Source organism: Chionomys nivalis, chromosome X (genome assembly GCF_950005125.1).
Source record: "Chionomys nivalis chromosome X, mChiNiv1.1, whole genome shotgun sequence".
NCBI classification, from domain to species: Eukaryota; Metazoa; Chordata; class Mammalia; order Rodentia; family Cricetidae; genus Chionomys; species Chionomys nivalis.
The window spans coordinates 125,097,096-125,113,089 of record NC_080112.1 but is presented as its reverse complement, the minus strand read 5'-3'; the positions used below and the strand labels follow the sequence as shown (position 1 = coordinate 125,113,089).

Below are 15,994 nucleotides of genomic sequence, written 5' to 3'. Positions count from 1 at the left end.
GTGTTTTCTGTGATATTTGACATGCTGGCAGATGGATCTCTTTGGGAAAAGTGGTCCACATCTTCAGAAAACTCTGCCAAGATGGTTCCCTGATTTATTGGAAGAGGTAATAGCAAAAGAACAGGCTTTTAGTCGTTTATCAATTCTTTCAAACCAAGCATTGATAATCATCGATATATAAAATGCTAAAATGAACACTGAAAACATAGTTCCTTGTCCTTGAGAAACTCTTCAATTTGACCAAGAAAGTTGATCCCAATTTTCTATCCTCAGAACTCTCGCATTAGGAATTAATATTCTGTATTAGCTCTAGGCGGAAGAAAGCAAATTGGAGCGTAGTTGCTGCATCTGCTTTCCGGGACCATGCTTTGGAACTTAAAACGAAACTGCTATTTAAAGCAAGGTCTGCTCTTGTTAGCCCTTGGAGCCCAACAGGAATGTCAAAGTGCAGACTTGAAACCGTCAGGAGCTCACGTGGTCCTGCCCATTCTGGAAACTGCATGTGCTTTGCAGTTACATTCTCTAGGTCCCGTAATTACACAACCAAAACCCAAATCAGATGATGTGATTTCACCCAACAACAGCCCCTTTGCGGAGCCTGTAATCATTGTTTATACTTTCCCATGTCAGTCTGCAGGAGTCCCCCCTCTCTGTTTTTTTTCTCCCATTGGCAGCCGCTGCTGTCAACGTTTGCTTGAAACAAACATTCTTTCCTGAGCACAGGCGGCTATCCCCACACTCTGGGTGATGTACAGCCTTGCGTTTATGTATGTCCCGGTGGGTTTTTGTTTTTATCATCAGTGGCAGTGCATTGGACCAGGAGACTGGAGGAGGACTGAGGATGAGGTCGCATTCTTTCACCTCCATGTCATGCCGAGGTACCCGTCCCCTCTGTCCTCTTGATGAGTCTTGACTAACACTGCTTGCCTAGGTTCCCTCTCAGGGACAATTTGGGAGTCACATTTCAATGTGACTTTTGGGGCCTTTGAAGCCTCTGCTGCAGGAGTAAAAGCACTGTAGTGATTAGGGGCCAGCCCTCTCAGAGAAGGCGATGGCTACACAGTTGAATATGAACACAATTAAAAAAAAAGCGGAGCACCTGGGATCAAATTGAAGCAAAGAATGTGACTTCAGATATAAACAGATGGGGGCTCATTTAATCACAGAAGAATATTCATCTTCACAGAATGTGTGATCCTGAAAACCCAAAAACCTTAAAAATTGATTGCCGGGCAAAAAACTGGGAAAAATTAAAAAAGGAAATGAAACAAACAACTATAACAAAATCTCCAACTTGAAATAGAGCAAGAAAATGCATGAATTCTTGCTGACGCCTTCAGTGTGGCCTATGGACAGTTAAACCTACAGATGCTCATCCCAGGACATGGGCAGTCTGTTTTATGTTTTCTTTTTGTCTGTTTGTTTTGGGGGCTACCCTGGTTTATCATTCTCGAGACTCTCGTGAACTATTGCGTTCCCTCGCTTTTCTTACAATCACAGTCTTTCTATGCCCAGGGTTGATTTCCCAGTTGCAGGGCCTGTAGTCGTGTACATATAATGATCCACATGTATCTGCGTGTGCTGGTTTAAGCATCTTACCTCCACCAGAACTTCTCTATCCCCTTTCTCATTCTCATAGACCAGTGAGGGACAAGTTATGGCAGCCTTAGGACTAACTAATTGGCTTGGTACTCAGACAATTTTCCTGCCTCAGTTGCACCCCACCGCCATCCTGGAGGGCTGAGATTACAGGTATGAGTGACTAAACTAATTTAATCCTCTGTGAATATCGAAACCAGCATGAATATTTCACCAGGCAACATGGAGCACACCTCTAATCCCAGCACTTGGGAAACTGTGGAAGGATATGTGGTCACTGTGGACATCCCTCCCCCTTTGGGAGGGAATCTTGGAGAATGTCTGTCTCAGAGTTGGCAATAAAAATCTCACCTGGATAGCTTCTCAAATTTTATTCCACACACAAATCAGCTAAGTAGATAAGCTGAAGATTCAGCTTTGCAGAGCAGGACACAGGGAGATTTTGCATTATGGTCTTTCAGTTAGTTTCTCTGGTAGTATAGGCCTAATGGGGCATCATCGAACCCGTTGGTAGAATGTAAGGAAAGGTCCTTACTATATATATATGATGGAATTATAGTCCACTCACATGAACTCACTTCTCTCAGGTCACACAGATAGAAATTCTAGAAAGAAACTAAAAAGGAGACTTCCTGAGCTCCCATGTTCCCAGCACCAATTAGTAAACTACAGAATGTATTTGTCATCCGACATATCAGATCATCCCACAGATCCTTGTTGATCCGGCAGAAGCTGTGAGCAACACATCTGTACCTAATACAGGCTTGCTCTCTCCCCAACCTCTTTAATAACCTGTGGAAATATCTGCCCTGGGCAACAACTGGGCTTGGCAACTCTCTGGAGAAAGTTCCTTGTTGATCCTGTAAATCACCCAGCAGCCATTGCTTAAAAAAGTGTCTTTTGGGGAACAGACTGAAGTTTGAGAAATGGCGGGAAAGGAAACCTGTTCATCAAAAGGGAATGAGCTCCAATTTGTGCTTGCATTTGCATTGGCTAGAAACAGGTGGACATCTTGAGAATGTGAGCTTTTGAAATGAGCATGGGAGCACGGCAGAAGAAAGGACTGTTCTATCAAACAATCATCCTCTGGACCCAACCCATCAGGCAGCCTGTGTACTGAGAATTTATGGATGTGTTTTCAATTTCTCTGACAGAATCTGTTTGGATTGAGGGCGGCTGTTTAATCTTTGAAATAATGTGTTCCATAACAAATGCTGGAATCACATATGAATTGTTCCCTTCATTCTGTGAGCCAAACCCTGACTAAAGGGGTTTGGAAATCCCCACAAGGTGCTCTTTGCTTATTGCTCATTCAGAAAGGAAAAAAATCATTTCTTTAATAAAATGTAATGTTGAGGAACTGCCAAAAATAGAAGCTCCCTATCTGCCTCCACATAGCTTCTTTCTAGCCAGTTAACTACCAATGAACTGAGAAGAGGCACAAGCATAGACATGCCAGCGCTGCACATGGCCCCAGGCAAACATGGAAGTTTCTGGTCCTGACTCAACCTACAAAAATCCAGGAACCCCATGCATGACCCAGACTTTTGTGAGGCCATTCTGGCTGAGCTCCCAGGAGCTATATTGAGAAGTTGTCACCTTTGGGACGACAAACCTTGGGTGTTTGCTATGACTCTTTAGTTTTTCACTACATTCTGTTAAAGACAAATATCTAATGCCCTTCAAAGGCTGTTTTTTCACAAATTCTACTAACAGATTTATTTCTACATTAACACTGTGCTGGAGGGTTTTTTGTCTAGTGGCTATTAGGCTTTATATTGTCTGGAAATAAACAACTTGTACACATTCTTGTTTATCATGGGATTTTGTTTCAAATTTCAAATTGATCATTATATGATCCATTCATATTAATGATTTTTCTCCCCAAGCTTAAATCTACAGAAAAATTTGAAAATTTCTTCTGTTTCTTTTCTTGTAACTTCCTTCCCATGAACTTGGAATCAATAAAGAAATAATTTTGAAAACTCTTAAGAGATGTGAATTTTGGAATTTTTCTTGGTTTGTGGGGAATATGTCACTTTTGTTTTGTTGCAAAATGAACAGGAGCTGGAAAGAGAAACAACTGGCTGTCCTAATTTGTGTTTACATTATCGAGTGTCTTATTAAAGTAATATGTGTGTGCACGCACACATGCATGTGGTATGTGTATGTGTTCTTTACCAACATTAGATGAATTTTCAGTTAAAGATGAGAAGGCTTCATATTGGAAGAAAATAATAGTCACATTTGCATGGCTATTTTCTATGCCAAGATTTTACAGTAGTTCTTATATTTAATTCTCACAGCCATGCTAATGGGTGAAGGACATACCTCAATCTAAAAAAATGGGGAAAACCAGGCTCTAAGACAGCCTTCCTATACTGTGACTATTTGTGGTGACCCCCAAAATAAAGCTATTTTCATTGCTGCTTCATAGTTATGATTTTACTAATGTAAATATCTCATATGCAACCCCAGGGGTATCACTACCCACAGATTAAGAACCACCACTCTAAGACATTTGATAAGGTTGAAAATGTCACTCAGCTAGGTCTTGGTGGACCTGGAATTCAAGTGTAGTCCTATAGGCATCTCACGTTTACGTAACTCCTTGAGTGCCTTTAAGTGTCACTGATACACCAGTGACCTGATTTCCATTTCTAACCCTATTGATTCCTCTGATCTCTGTACTTGAAAGCTTAATGTTTGTTTCCCCATCAATATTTTCATATGAATTTCCTTGTCTCATCTAGGACATCTCAGTCAATATAGCCAGTCTATCAAGAAGCTTGTTGGCTCTTCCACAGCAATCAAGTCTTTATTCATGAACTTGACTGGAGCAAGCTTCCATCCTTGTTCATCTGGCCAGACTCCTGACTTCCAGACTCACTGTCCATCAGACAGAATGGTTTGTGAGCAGCACAAATCAAGTTATGTTTAAACCCCTCGAAACATCTAAGTTACTCCTCAAAATCCCGAGTCTTTACCTGCCAAGATCCTCAGATATCTACTAATGTTTGCTCTCCCTCCAAAAAAAAAAAAAAAAAAAAAAAAAACACTTCAAACACATCTGCTGCTGCCCCGAGCCCTACCGCATCTGTAGCCATTCGCCCTGGATGGAACCATAGCAGGCTAGGCCCCTTCTATCTTAGGACGATTGCACATGATGGCATCTCCTGTTGAGGATATTGTCCCCTAAATTTGTTTCATTTCTAGTCAGAGGAAAACGCCTTTTAGTGCTGATAATGATTAGCACCTCTTCTGGGTATTTCTTTGGTCCTTCCTCCTCTTTTTCAATTTTCTTTCAAGCTTTCAATAAAAAAGAAATTATAGATAGTGGGGATGGACGCAGTATAAGTCCTTCTGGTTTCCACTTTCATTAAAATAAAGAATGTCATGCCGTACTTCCTAGCCTCCAACACAGAGCAGACATACAGATAGCATGGGGAAAATGATCCTGCCCTATCCTTAGAAATCCAGAGGCCCAGTCTGAATTTTGATTTAGTCATTGCCCACTCTGGCAAGAACAAGGCATTTTAAATCTAACCACATTGGCATCACAATCTGCACAACAATCTTGCAAAGCAGGTCTTTCCTGTGGCTGGGTGTGTCAGCAAACATCACCAGGACACCTCAGAAGTGCCTAGTGGGAAGAAATGTGCAGTGAAATCACCTCTTTTCCACTTACAACATGCTTGTTGAGAACCATTCTAGTTTTCTTTTCAAAAAGAGTTCAAACATTTAATTTTTAATAAGGTACCAAACAGCGCTACAGTTTTTTTTTTTTTAAAAAAAAAAAACAAATAACACATTACTATGTGGTGTTTCAAAACCAAATGTGAACGTATCCCATAAAATCACACATAGGCTCATTCCCAGCACACCTAGCATGGCAAATAAATAGTTATTACCACGCTTGTAAAATGGGATCTGGTTAATATTTCCCAAGTCAGATACACTGGCTCTGTGCTCATGTAAATCATTTCAAAGGTTAGAAGCTGAGTCTGATAAACCATTGCCCAAATCCAAAAGGTGGGATATTGTAATTATTCAATCATTCTCCTTTATGAGTTTCTCATCTTCTGCAGCACAGCTCTGATAATGAATAATGAGCAGAATATGCACATGTCGATAACTTAAGGTTGTCACCTAAATAAAATGAATCATTCTCAAATGTCCAGTTTCTGTGACTTAGCAGGGTCAAAACGTGTCTGTTTACATCTTCTCCTTGGTAAGGCCTTTGGGAAGTACTGAGCAGAGACCTGTTCTTGGGAACAGTGAGAGCCGAATATTTGAAGATTTCCTTTTGGCACATTTGCCTGTCCCTAAAAGTCACAGGAATATCTATCTACATTCCCATGAAATGCACTGAAAACCATCAAGAATAAATCCACATGTCTTTGGTGAGGGGAATAGCCATTCTTCGGTGTTCTATAACCCATTTCCTTAGTCCTAGGGAGTAAATGCAAAGCATACACCTTCTCGATTGTACTTTCAGTTTTGTTTGGGTTTGGTATTGAGAATAGATTCAGAAACACTCCAGAATGTTTTACCGATACCTGAAGATTTTGGTTCTGGAAAGGGGGAGGAGGATTATTGGGAAAGACGTTTATTTCATGTCCCAGTTCTTATCAGACCACCAAGAACTTTGGAATGGAAGCTCTATATTGGCATACAGCAAATACCATCAGAATTACTATTGAAAGCTTTCCTAAGAGTGACAAAGAGAGCCCTGGGTGGTGGCACATGCCTTTAATTGCAAAGGCATGTGGATCTCTGTTAGTTCTAAGCCAGTCTGATCTACAGAATAAGTTACAGAATAGCCAGAGCTGCTGCACGTAGTCTCAACCTCTCCACCCCACAAAATGAAGAGTGAATTCAATGATCCCTTGAGAGATGGGCTCCCTGGGAGGCAGTCTTCATCCTTGACCTTAACCTGCTTTTCGTACCACAGTGTCGATCCTCAATCCCACAGTAGAGGATCAACTTGCAAATGAATAGAAAGCGGGCTTATTTCAGCGCAGTGACACTTTCAATTATTTCAATGAGTTTTAGCACTTCCACAGTAAGCACTAGGAGAAAGACACAACGTTCTCAATTTCCCCTTGGTAACTTTGGCCCAGAGTAAATTTATTCCCTTGTCTTCTTTCATGGACTCCACTAGATTAGAGGGGAATTGTGTGGCTTTTCTGTTTCTACTGCTGTGCATTCTTTTTTGCTGTTTTTTGCTTATTTTCTTCTTTCTTTCTTTCTTTCTTTCTTTCTTTCTTTCTTTCTTTCTTTCTTTCTCTTTCTTTATTGGTTTTCGAGACAGGGTTTCTCTGTTTAACAGCCCTAGCTGTCTTGGAACTTTCTCTGTAGACCAGACTGGCTTCAATCTCACAGAGATCCACTTGCCTCTGCCTCCCGAGTGCTGGGATTAAAGACATGGGCCACCACCACCAGCTTTGCATTGTTTCATAAGCTACTTATTACACACAAACACACACACACCACCACCAAAAAAAAAACTGGGTATGAGGGGCTCGTGGATTATAGAAGGCCTGGCTATGACTAATACTCTCCTTCCATTACAGACCAACTCTGAGAAGAGCCACCTGGGCAAAAGAAGGGAACCATATGAAGTAATCTTTCACACTTAGAATTTACAGTCCAGGAAAATTCAGCTTCATTTATAAATGTGCCATGCAAAATCCAATAACAGCCTTAATATTAGGATCTACTACTTAATATTTACATGCTGTGAATGAGACTATGAACCTCATTCTCAAACCAAGGCTTAAAATTTCTATTACCTGGCTATTTTCACACTGATGTTAGTGTTAATCACTTAGTGTTATTTCAGAGGGAGACAATTAGTAACAGAAACAAATAGTTCAAACTATAGTATTCCACGGTTGTCAGCATGATCTGACTTAAAAATGATTGCTTTTCAGAATATATATTTCTTGCAATGATGAGAAGATTCACAGAAACCCACTTGTAACTAGGGCTTTATTTAAAATTAAAATTCCTAGTAGGCCTGAGAAATAGACTCAACTTCAGAAAGAGTTTTTCTCTCAAATGTGAAAAAATGGGTAATATGTAAAAATATTACAATAATGTTTGGAGGAATATTTGGAGGGACTGTCAAGGATGAGAGAGTAAAAAAAGATACAAAAGACAATGGTGGGACATGACGATGGAATTTAATATGACAGATACATTCCCCTCCCCAAAGCCAATCCTCCTTCCCTATTAAGAAACTCTAAACTTCATTCAGGGAGTAATGTGTGTCTAGCTAAAATTTTTCTTTCCGGTACTTGCATACATCTAGGAGGATGGGACATATGACAGAATTCCAGCGAATGATTGTATGCTGAGAACTCTGGGAAAGCTTATCTTTTCTAGATACACACATTTCATCTTGTTACCTGCCTCTTCCTCCATCTTTCCACTCAGAAAGTAGACGTTACACCTAGCATCTGGGCAACATTTTTACGACTATGAGGCAGAGGATAAGAAAAGTGGTAATGAAATACTAGAAGAATTTGAATTTTTGGAAATAATACGGAGACAGTCCTGAAGTGGCCATCTCCCAGATTTCTTACTAAGACTCCTTGTCAATTGTGCTTTCTGTTACATACAGTCACGTGCACATGTACCTGATACATCAATATCTAATGGCAATAAGATAGAAAAGAATGATGATAACTGAGGGAAAAATGAGGGGCAAAGATGAAATGAAATGGTAAATGATATAAATACTACTGAGATCATGCAATGGACCTACAACACTAATTCTTTCCTTCAGAAAAAACAGAAGTGCAGACTGAAAGAATAAGTCATTAGGTTCAAATACAAAGAGACCCAATACTTCAATTGGCTGAATCAAATGTAACTCTGTCCTGTGCTGTGATTGCTATTACAAAAGTACATGCATAGGCATTGAAACTGGATATTTTATATCCTACAGGAAGAGAATGGAAGAGATTTAGAATCAATTTACTATTTCTCTTGTAATCCATTAGGAGGAATTCCCATTGAGAACTCATATGCCTCACTCTAATCATGGCTCTATCTGAAAGACCTGAGAAGAGAGTTAAGTAGAAACACTGGGTAGCTGGTTTTTGACTATTGCACATGCTACTCGGAAACAAAAACACAGTACAGCAATCTGGGAGCACACAGGCAATAATCCATGGCAGGTGCTAGACTGGTCTATATATCAAACACACAAGTAAATAAATGAAGCCGAAGCTTTGGGGTTGCAAATCAGTGATGAGGCAGGTGTCCCCTCAAAGTCAGAATGTATCCCCTTATATGAGAGGAATGTCCGCACAGCACCACATGTTCCAAAAGTTCACTGTCCAGTCTAAAAGAATTGATCTTCTTTAGAGAAGTGATTTCTTCATGTTCACTATGGTTCACTGAACTGATACTGGTTCAGACTGATAAAGAAGCAAAACAATGGGCTTGAGAACAAAAGCAAGAAATGAGATCGTCATGAGTAGACCCATCAGGGTCTGCTCATAGTTTTCACTATATCCAATTTTAATTTCTTTTCTCTTCCAATAAAGTAAGCTCAATATCTTCCCTATGGTTCCTTAACATAATAGTAAAATTGTAGGAACCAATATATAACAGTGGCATGCCGATACCCCTCTTTGTCAAAGTTTCACATGTACTCCAAAATTACAAACATCAATCTTGAGTGAAGGGACCAAAGTTTCTTGTGTTCCACATTCTCGTATAATTCATGTCATTTACACATTCCCACATGCCCTCAAAGCAGTTAGTAACTCATTAAGAAACACGGCTTGGATCACATAAGTGGTTAACGTTATAAAATGCCTACTAATTTATGTTTTGCCTTTTTAAAAAAAGTTTCATCCTTCTCCCCTTCTTTCAAACAAGGCTTTCATTTCTGCTGCCCTCTCAGCACACGGTCTTTCACTGGGATCATAATGCATCATTTGATTATTTCTTTAAGAATTATATACTTATTGGTCTTCTCAAAACATTTGCAGCCTTATTGCTAATTAAACATGATGGATTCGGGGTCTTGGTTTGCCATCTGGGCCATGTGTCTCAGAACATCCTTTTTGGTGATGATTCCAAGAAGTCTCCTGGAGTGGAAACAAAATAGAAAACAAGAAGTCAGCCTGACAGAAGAGATTCACGACCAAGCTACAGGCAAAATTGCCTAGCTTCCTCTGTGGGTAGGCAGGACCAATAGAATGTGCTCCAGCCAATGGCCTGTGTGCAAAGGTGACAGGTGCCTCTCTCAGGTCTCCTGTGCAGCTCTCCTGTCTTCCACTCTCCTCACCTGACATCCAGGGACAAGAGAATCAGTGAAGGACTCTGATGCACAGAACACTGGTTAATAAGTCATGAGACTGAAAGACGTGGATCCCTGAATGACTGTGGTGAAGAGCCTGTACCTGCAACTAGGATGGATTAGGTGAGAAAAATGATTCTTTCTTTCTTTGCTTGTATGTTTTGAGACAGGCCTATGCAGACCATGCCTCAAACTTGTAGTCCATTGATGGGGGAGAGTCTTCTGCTTTGTGTTCATTTCATTGGTTAAATAAAGAAACTGCCCTGGCCCTTTTGATAGGACAGCAGCTTAGATAGAACAGAATTCTGGGAGAAAGAAAGCCGAGTCAGGCAGTCGCCATGATTCCCACCTCCGACACAGATGCAGGTTAAGATCTTTCCTGGTAAGCCAGCTCGTGGTGCTACACAGAATATTAGAAATGGGTTAGATCAATATGTAAGACCAAGCCAATAAGAGGCTGGAACTAATAGGCCAGGCAGTGTTTAAATGAATACAGTTTCCGTGTAATTATTTTGGGTAAAGCTAGCCGGGTGGCGGGAAGCGGCCCACCCCTCCTAATACAACAGTCCATGTCAGACTGAAACTTCTGATCTCCCTGCCTCAGTATCTCAAATGCAGGATTATAAACACACACACACACATACACACACACACACACACACACACATATATATATGATTAGCATAAAAATAAATGGTTATTGCATAAGTCACTGATATCACAAGTTTGTTTGTTACACAGGCTGTGAACCTACAGTGACTAACACCATGCCTTCAATTTTAAGATTGTAATCAGTTTATAAAGAGCTGTTAAAGCTATTGTCACAACTTGGCCACACCATAAAAAGTCTAAATATAAGGATTTTCATAGAATAAGAAATTAAGGTAGACATGGTACTGTATGCCTATTAATACTAGCACCAAGCAAGCAGAGACAAGAAGAGTGCCATGTGTTTGAGTTTAGCCTGACCTACAGAGGGAGCTCCAGGCAAGTCTGGGGTACAAAGTCAGACTGCATCCAAAAGAAAGTATTCTACTTTTAATTTTTTTGTTACTAGATGGGTAAAGTACAACATACACTCTGACCAAATATACATATCATCTCCTCTTCTAAAATTCCCTTGTTTTCAATTTTAAAGAGTGTCAGTTTCTAGGGTTTCTCTCTCTCTCTCTCTCTCTCTCTCTCTCTCTCTCTCTCTCTGTGTGTGTGTGCGTGTGTGTGTGTGTGTGTGTGTGCAGACAGGGACACACACACAGAGGCACATGCAAATACATATGCGCGGTGTGTGTGCTTCATTTTGTACATGTATGTGCCAAGGCCAGAGGTTAACTTATGGGTCTTCCTTCATTGTCAAACACCTTATTTTTAAAGACAAGTCTTTCATTGAACTTAGAGCTCATTTGATTCAGATGGGCTTGAGCCAATGAGCTTCAGAGACCCTCCTGCTTCCTGCTCCATCTACCCCATAGTGCTAAGATTGCAGATATGCAATACTACACCCTGCTTTTATGTTGCTAATCAGCATACAAACTCACAACTTCACAGCAAGCACTTTACCAACTTAGCCAGGAACCCAGTTCCCAGGGTTGTTGTTATAGGTTTATCTGAACTGTACAAACCTAGAGACTGGGATGCAAATAGGGCTCCTGGATGATACTATGCCCATCTGAACAAAAATTCATGCCAACCTTGCCTTCATTCTTCTATTAAATATTTGAATAATGATCTGTGGAATCAAATCTTCTCCCTTTGGGGAAGTGAATTTTCCTTCAAAGACAATGTGAACAAATTTCTTTGGAAAACATTCTATCACCTAGTAAGTTTGCTCCATCTCCATCACTACGGAAAAAAAAGGACCAGGAAGCAAGCTCCAGCAGCCTCTCCTCAGAATTATAGAGCAATATAAATGGCAGGCCTCTACTTATGGGGCTCTGTTAAGCCCCATAAAAATTAGAAATCACAGGTACACAATGCACTGTCATTTCACTCAAGCCTAATTAGGCCAACTCATGTTGTGCTACCTGGTAGTTAATATGAATATGAAGAAAGCTACATTTATCGAGGGGTGGCCATGTCAGCTACAAGTGGTGAACAAATCAGGCTGTTTCCGATCACACTGGACCTTAAACAAGCTAGGAATGTGGTGTCTTTTTGCTGTTATTTTCTCAAGGCAATCCTCCTGTCTCAGGTTCCTATGTGTTGGGAATACCAGTCATAAGCCACCACACCCAGCAAAATATGTATCTTCAATGCCTCACAACACAGTAAAATTATATTGAAGCTGTTTTTTGGAACAGAAACACTGCTCTGGCAAATCTGCCAAGATGACCTACAGTCTTGGAATCACGCAGCCTGTACTGCTGTAACAAAATGCCACAGACATGGTGGCTGAATTAAAGTGTAGATCAAGGTGCCAACATGGCAGTTTTCCCAAGGCTGATCTTCTTGGGGGACAGATGGGGACCATCATGTTCCCGCTGTGTCTTCATATGGCCTCCTCTCTGTTTACAGATACTCCTTGGGTTCTTCCTCTTTTTTAAGGGACACTAGTCCTGTTGGATTAAGGATCTATCAAAACGGCCTCATTTAACCTTAAGGCTCAGTGCTTCTCCTCACACAGCCATACTAGGGTTAGGGCTTTACTATAGTAATTTAAAGGGAGACAATTCAGTCCTTCCCAGGACTTCAACTGTCTATATTAGATAATTGTGATAAAACCATTCCCTCTGAATGCTTCCCTTTCCACATCATAGGAAATTCTAAAACTTGTATAATACGTTGGACTGGCTTAAGTCAACTTATTGGGTTCCCCACATGTGGGTCTACTCATATGTTGGTCTAGTCCTCAAACAACCTGATGGAACTACACATTGACACCCTTCTTGTAATGGCATGCTGGCTTCTCCTGGGAATCCATCCACAAGTGCGACCAAAGCCAAGGGAAGTGCGGTATTCTGGGCTTCTCACATAGGAATGAGCCTGGCTTCAGCTAGTAACTCCTGAAAATCCTCTTTTCAAACTTGATTTGTCTCAGATGTTTGGGGATCAACTGCCATAATCAGGGTCCCTGCATTCATCCAATGAGAGGTGATGATTTTCCCAGTGACACTGTTATCCAGTATTAGGTCAATCACCATGCTTCAGTAGAAATATCACTGAGTCCTCAATATTGCCCTTGGGTCTTCATAGTCATATGTAGCTTTTGAGACCAATACTCCAGAGGCCTGAGTCATGTCAGAGGCTTGGATGCCCCAGGTAAAGAAGACAGTTTTCCCCTTGGGGTCATATATAATTTGTTCTCATTCTGCTGATACTAATTAGTCTCAAGAAGCTACTATGCAGGACTCTGTGTTTTAAGCTCTCCTGCCTTTGAAATAAACTGTTTTTATACCCTCAAAAAAAAAAAAAGAATACAACAGAGCTAGCAAGGGGATTTGATGCTGGGAGAGGTCACTGTTCAAACCCAACTGGGAGTGTCCAGTGAGGATCCTTCCTAGATGGCTCTAGTTGAATATGTTCTAACCTTGATCTAAATGATACTCTGTACTCTTATGCACTCCAGCAAGGCTTTACTCATGACTTCTCTACTTTGATACTTGTGGTAATTGGGGCGTTCTTTGTAGGGAGTAACCTTTCCTGTACATTACTCAGATTCTAACTGCTACTTGCTAGCAAGACTGCTGCTCACCGCTGCCCTCCCCCACAAATGTGGCAACCGAAATTTCTTCAGATACTAACAAATGTTACCCCTTATTGAGAACCACTGTCCAAACTAAAAGGAAGGGAGGGAAGGACTAAATTAATTAAGTGACCACATCACTAAGCAACCCCACTCCTGGTTATCTTGTCAAAAGAACTAAAAACGGGCTGGAGAGATGGCTCAGAGGTTAAGAGCATTGCCTGCTCTTCCAAAGGTCCTAAGTTCAATTCCCAGCAACCACATGGTGGCTCACAACCATCTGTAATGAGATCCTGTAATGAGATCTGGTGCCCCCTTCTGGCCTTCAGGCATACACACAGAAAGAATATTGCATAAATATTTTTTTTTAAAAAAAGAGAACTAAAAACATGTCTGCTTAACAACTTACACACTAATCTTATTTCCCAATAGACCCAACTGGAAACAGCCCAAATGTCTAGCAATAGAAAAATAAGTAGATAAACAGTGGTTTATCCATACACTAAAAAGTTATGCCAGGCAGTGGTGGTGCACACCTTTAATCCCAACACTTGGAAGGTAGAGGCAGGCAGAACTCTATGAGTTCAAGGCCAGCCTGGTCTACAAGAGCTAGTTCCTTTACAAACTCCAAAGCTACCAAGAAACCCTGTCTTGAAAAACCAAAATAAAAAAATTTATTCTGTAACTAAAAACATAGATGAATCTTGAAAATACTATACTAAGTGGAAAAGCCAATCACAGAAGGGCATACAGTATATGACCCCCTTGATATGACACATCCACACAGCTAAGACAGTAGATCAGTGACTGCCTAAGACTAGTACAAGAGGTTACAGCTAAGGGATACAGGCTTTTCTTTAAAAGTAATGGGAATGTTTTGGCTTTGATGGTGATGATGGATGCAAAATTCTTTTTCGATTCTAACTACCTAATTATATATTTTAAATGGGTGAATTGCAGGTTATGCAGTTATCTCAGTAAAGCTCTAAGAGGGCCAGCAAGATGACTTAGCAAGTAAAAGTGCTTGCTGTACAAGGCTGAGACCTGGATTTGATTTCTGGAACGCAAGTGAAAAAAAAAGTCAGGATGCAGCAGCATGCATCTGTAACCCCAGCATTTCTACAGCAAGATGAAAGACAGAGAGAGGATAAGCACCTGGATGCTTAGAGAAGATGGTAATGTAAAGTCCACAGCAGAAAAGAAACAAGAGAGACTCTGCCTCAAATGAGACAGCAGGAGAGAAACAACTCTCAAAAGTTGTCCTCTGCCAACATTGGAGCACTGGACTGAAGTCTCACGATCCAAAGGAGGAGCAGAAGGAGAGTGAGCACGAGCAAGGAACTCAGGACGGCGAGGGGTGCACCCACACACTGAGGCAATGGGGATGATCTATCGGGAACTCACCAAGGCCAGCTGGCCGGGGACTGAAAAAGCATGGGACAAAACCGGTCTCGCTGAACATAATGGACAATGAGGACTACTGAGAACTGAAGAACAATGGCAATGGGTTCTGGATCCTATTGCATGTAATGGCTTTGTGGGAGCCCAGGTAGTTTGGATGCTCACCTTAATAGACCTGGATGGAGGTGGGTGGTCCTTGGACCTCCCACAGGGCAGAGAAACCTGCTTGCTCTTTGGGCTGAGGAGGAAGGAAGACTTGATTGGGGGAGGGGGAGGGAATGGGAGGTGGTGGCGGGGAAGAGGCAGAAATCTTTAATAATTAAATTAATTAATTAATAAAAAAAATCAGCAAGAAAAAAAAAACCTAAAACCATAAAACTCTTGGATTAAAACATGGAGATAATAAAAAAAAAAAAAAAAAAAAAAAAAGTTGTCCTCTGGCTTTGACACATGATCTGTGGCGCACATGTACTCATACACTGCCTCACAAGCATATTATATGCACATTCACAGCCAATTCTTATTCTTATTAATAAGTATTAAATTATCATTATTATAAAAATAACATCTATAAAAGAAAAGGGAATCAATAGAAACAAAGACAGGATCACATGGACTTATACAAAGTCCACCTCTCTGTTCAGATGCTAAAATCTGGTGATAGGAATAAAGGACAGGTGTAGAACTCTAGTGCAAGGGATCAGTTGCTGGAAGTGGAAAAGTACGGTTATTTTCAAGTGTTAGGAATCTGGTGTTCTTTCAAAATTAAAAAAGAAGATAGTTACGAAGCTAATAGCATACAGTTATAATATGCCACTAAGTAAACCATTATCAAGAACAAAATATGAACAGATCAGCTAACAGGACAGAGAATTCATAGTTGCTCTTCTGGTGGCAAGGGCCCCCCAGCTGAGCATCCTCAACATGTAAACAGTGCTTCAGCTTAACAAGCTCACTCATCTTCTGCCATGTATTTTTTATGTGAAAACACAGAG

General features: G+C 40.7%; 1 protein-coding gene across 2 annotated transcripts in view; it reads right to left on the bottom strand.

Annotated features, from left to right (window-relative positions):
- Positions 1-5,318: 5,318 nt before the first annotated feature.
- The window catches only part of Clcn4 (chloride voltage-gated channel 4), a 70,846-nt gene continuing 60,170 nt past the window's right edge, over positions 5,319-15,994 (bottom strand). The window contains exon 13 of one of the 2 annotated variants that reach the window (XM_057759121.1): positions 5,319-9,707. In XM_057759121.1, coding sequence (XP_057615104.1) covers positions 9,617-9,707 — 91 coding nt within the window. In that variant the 3' untranslated portion in view covers positions 5,319-9,616. The remainder of the gene's footprint in view (positions 9,708-15,994) is intronic. The other variant, XM_057759122.1, reaches the window with a different exon arrangement.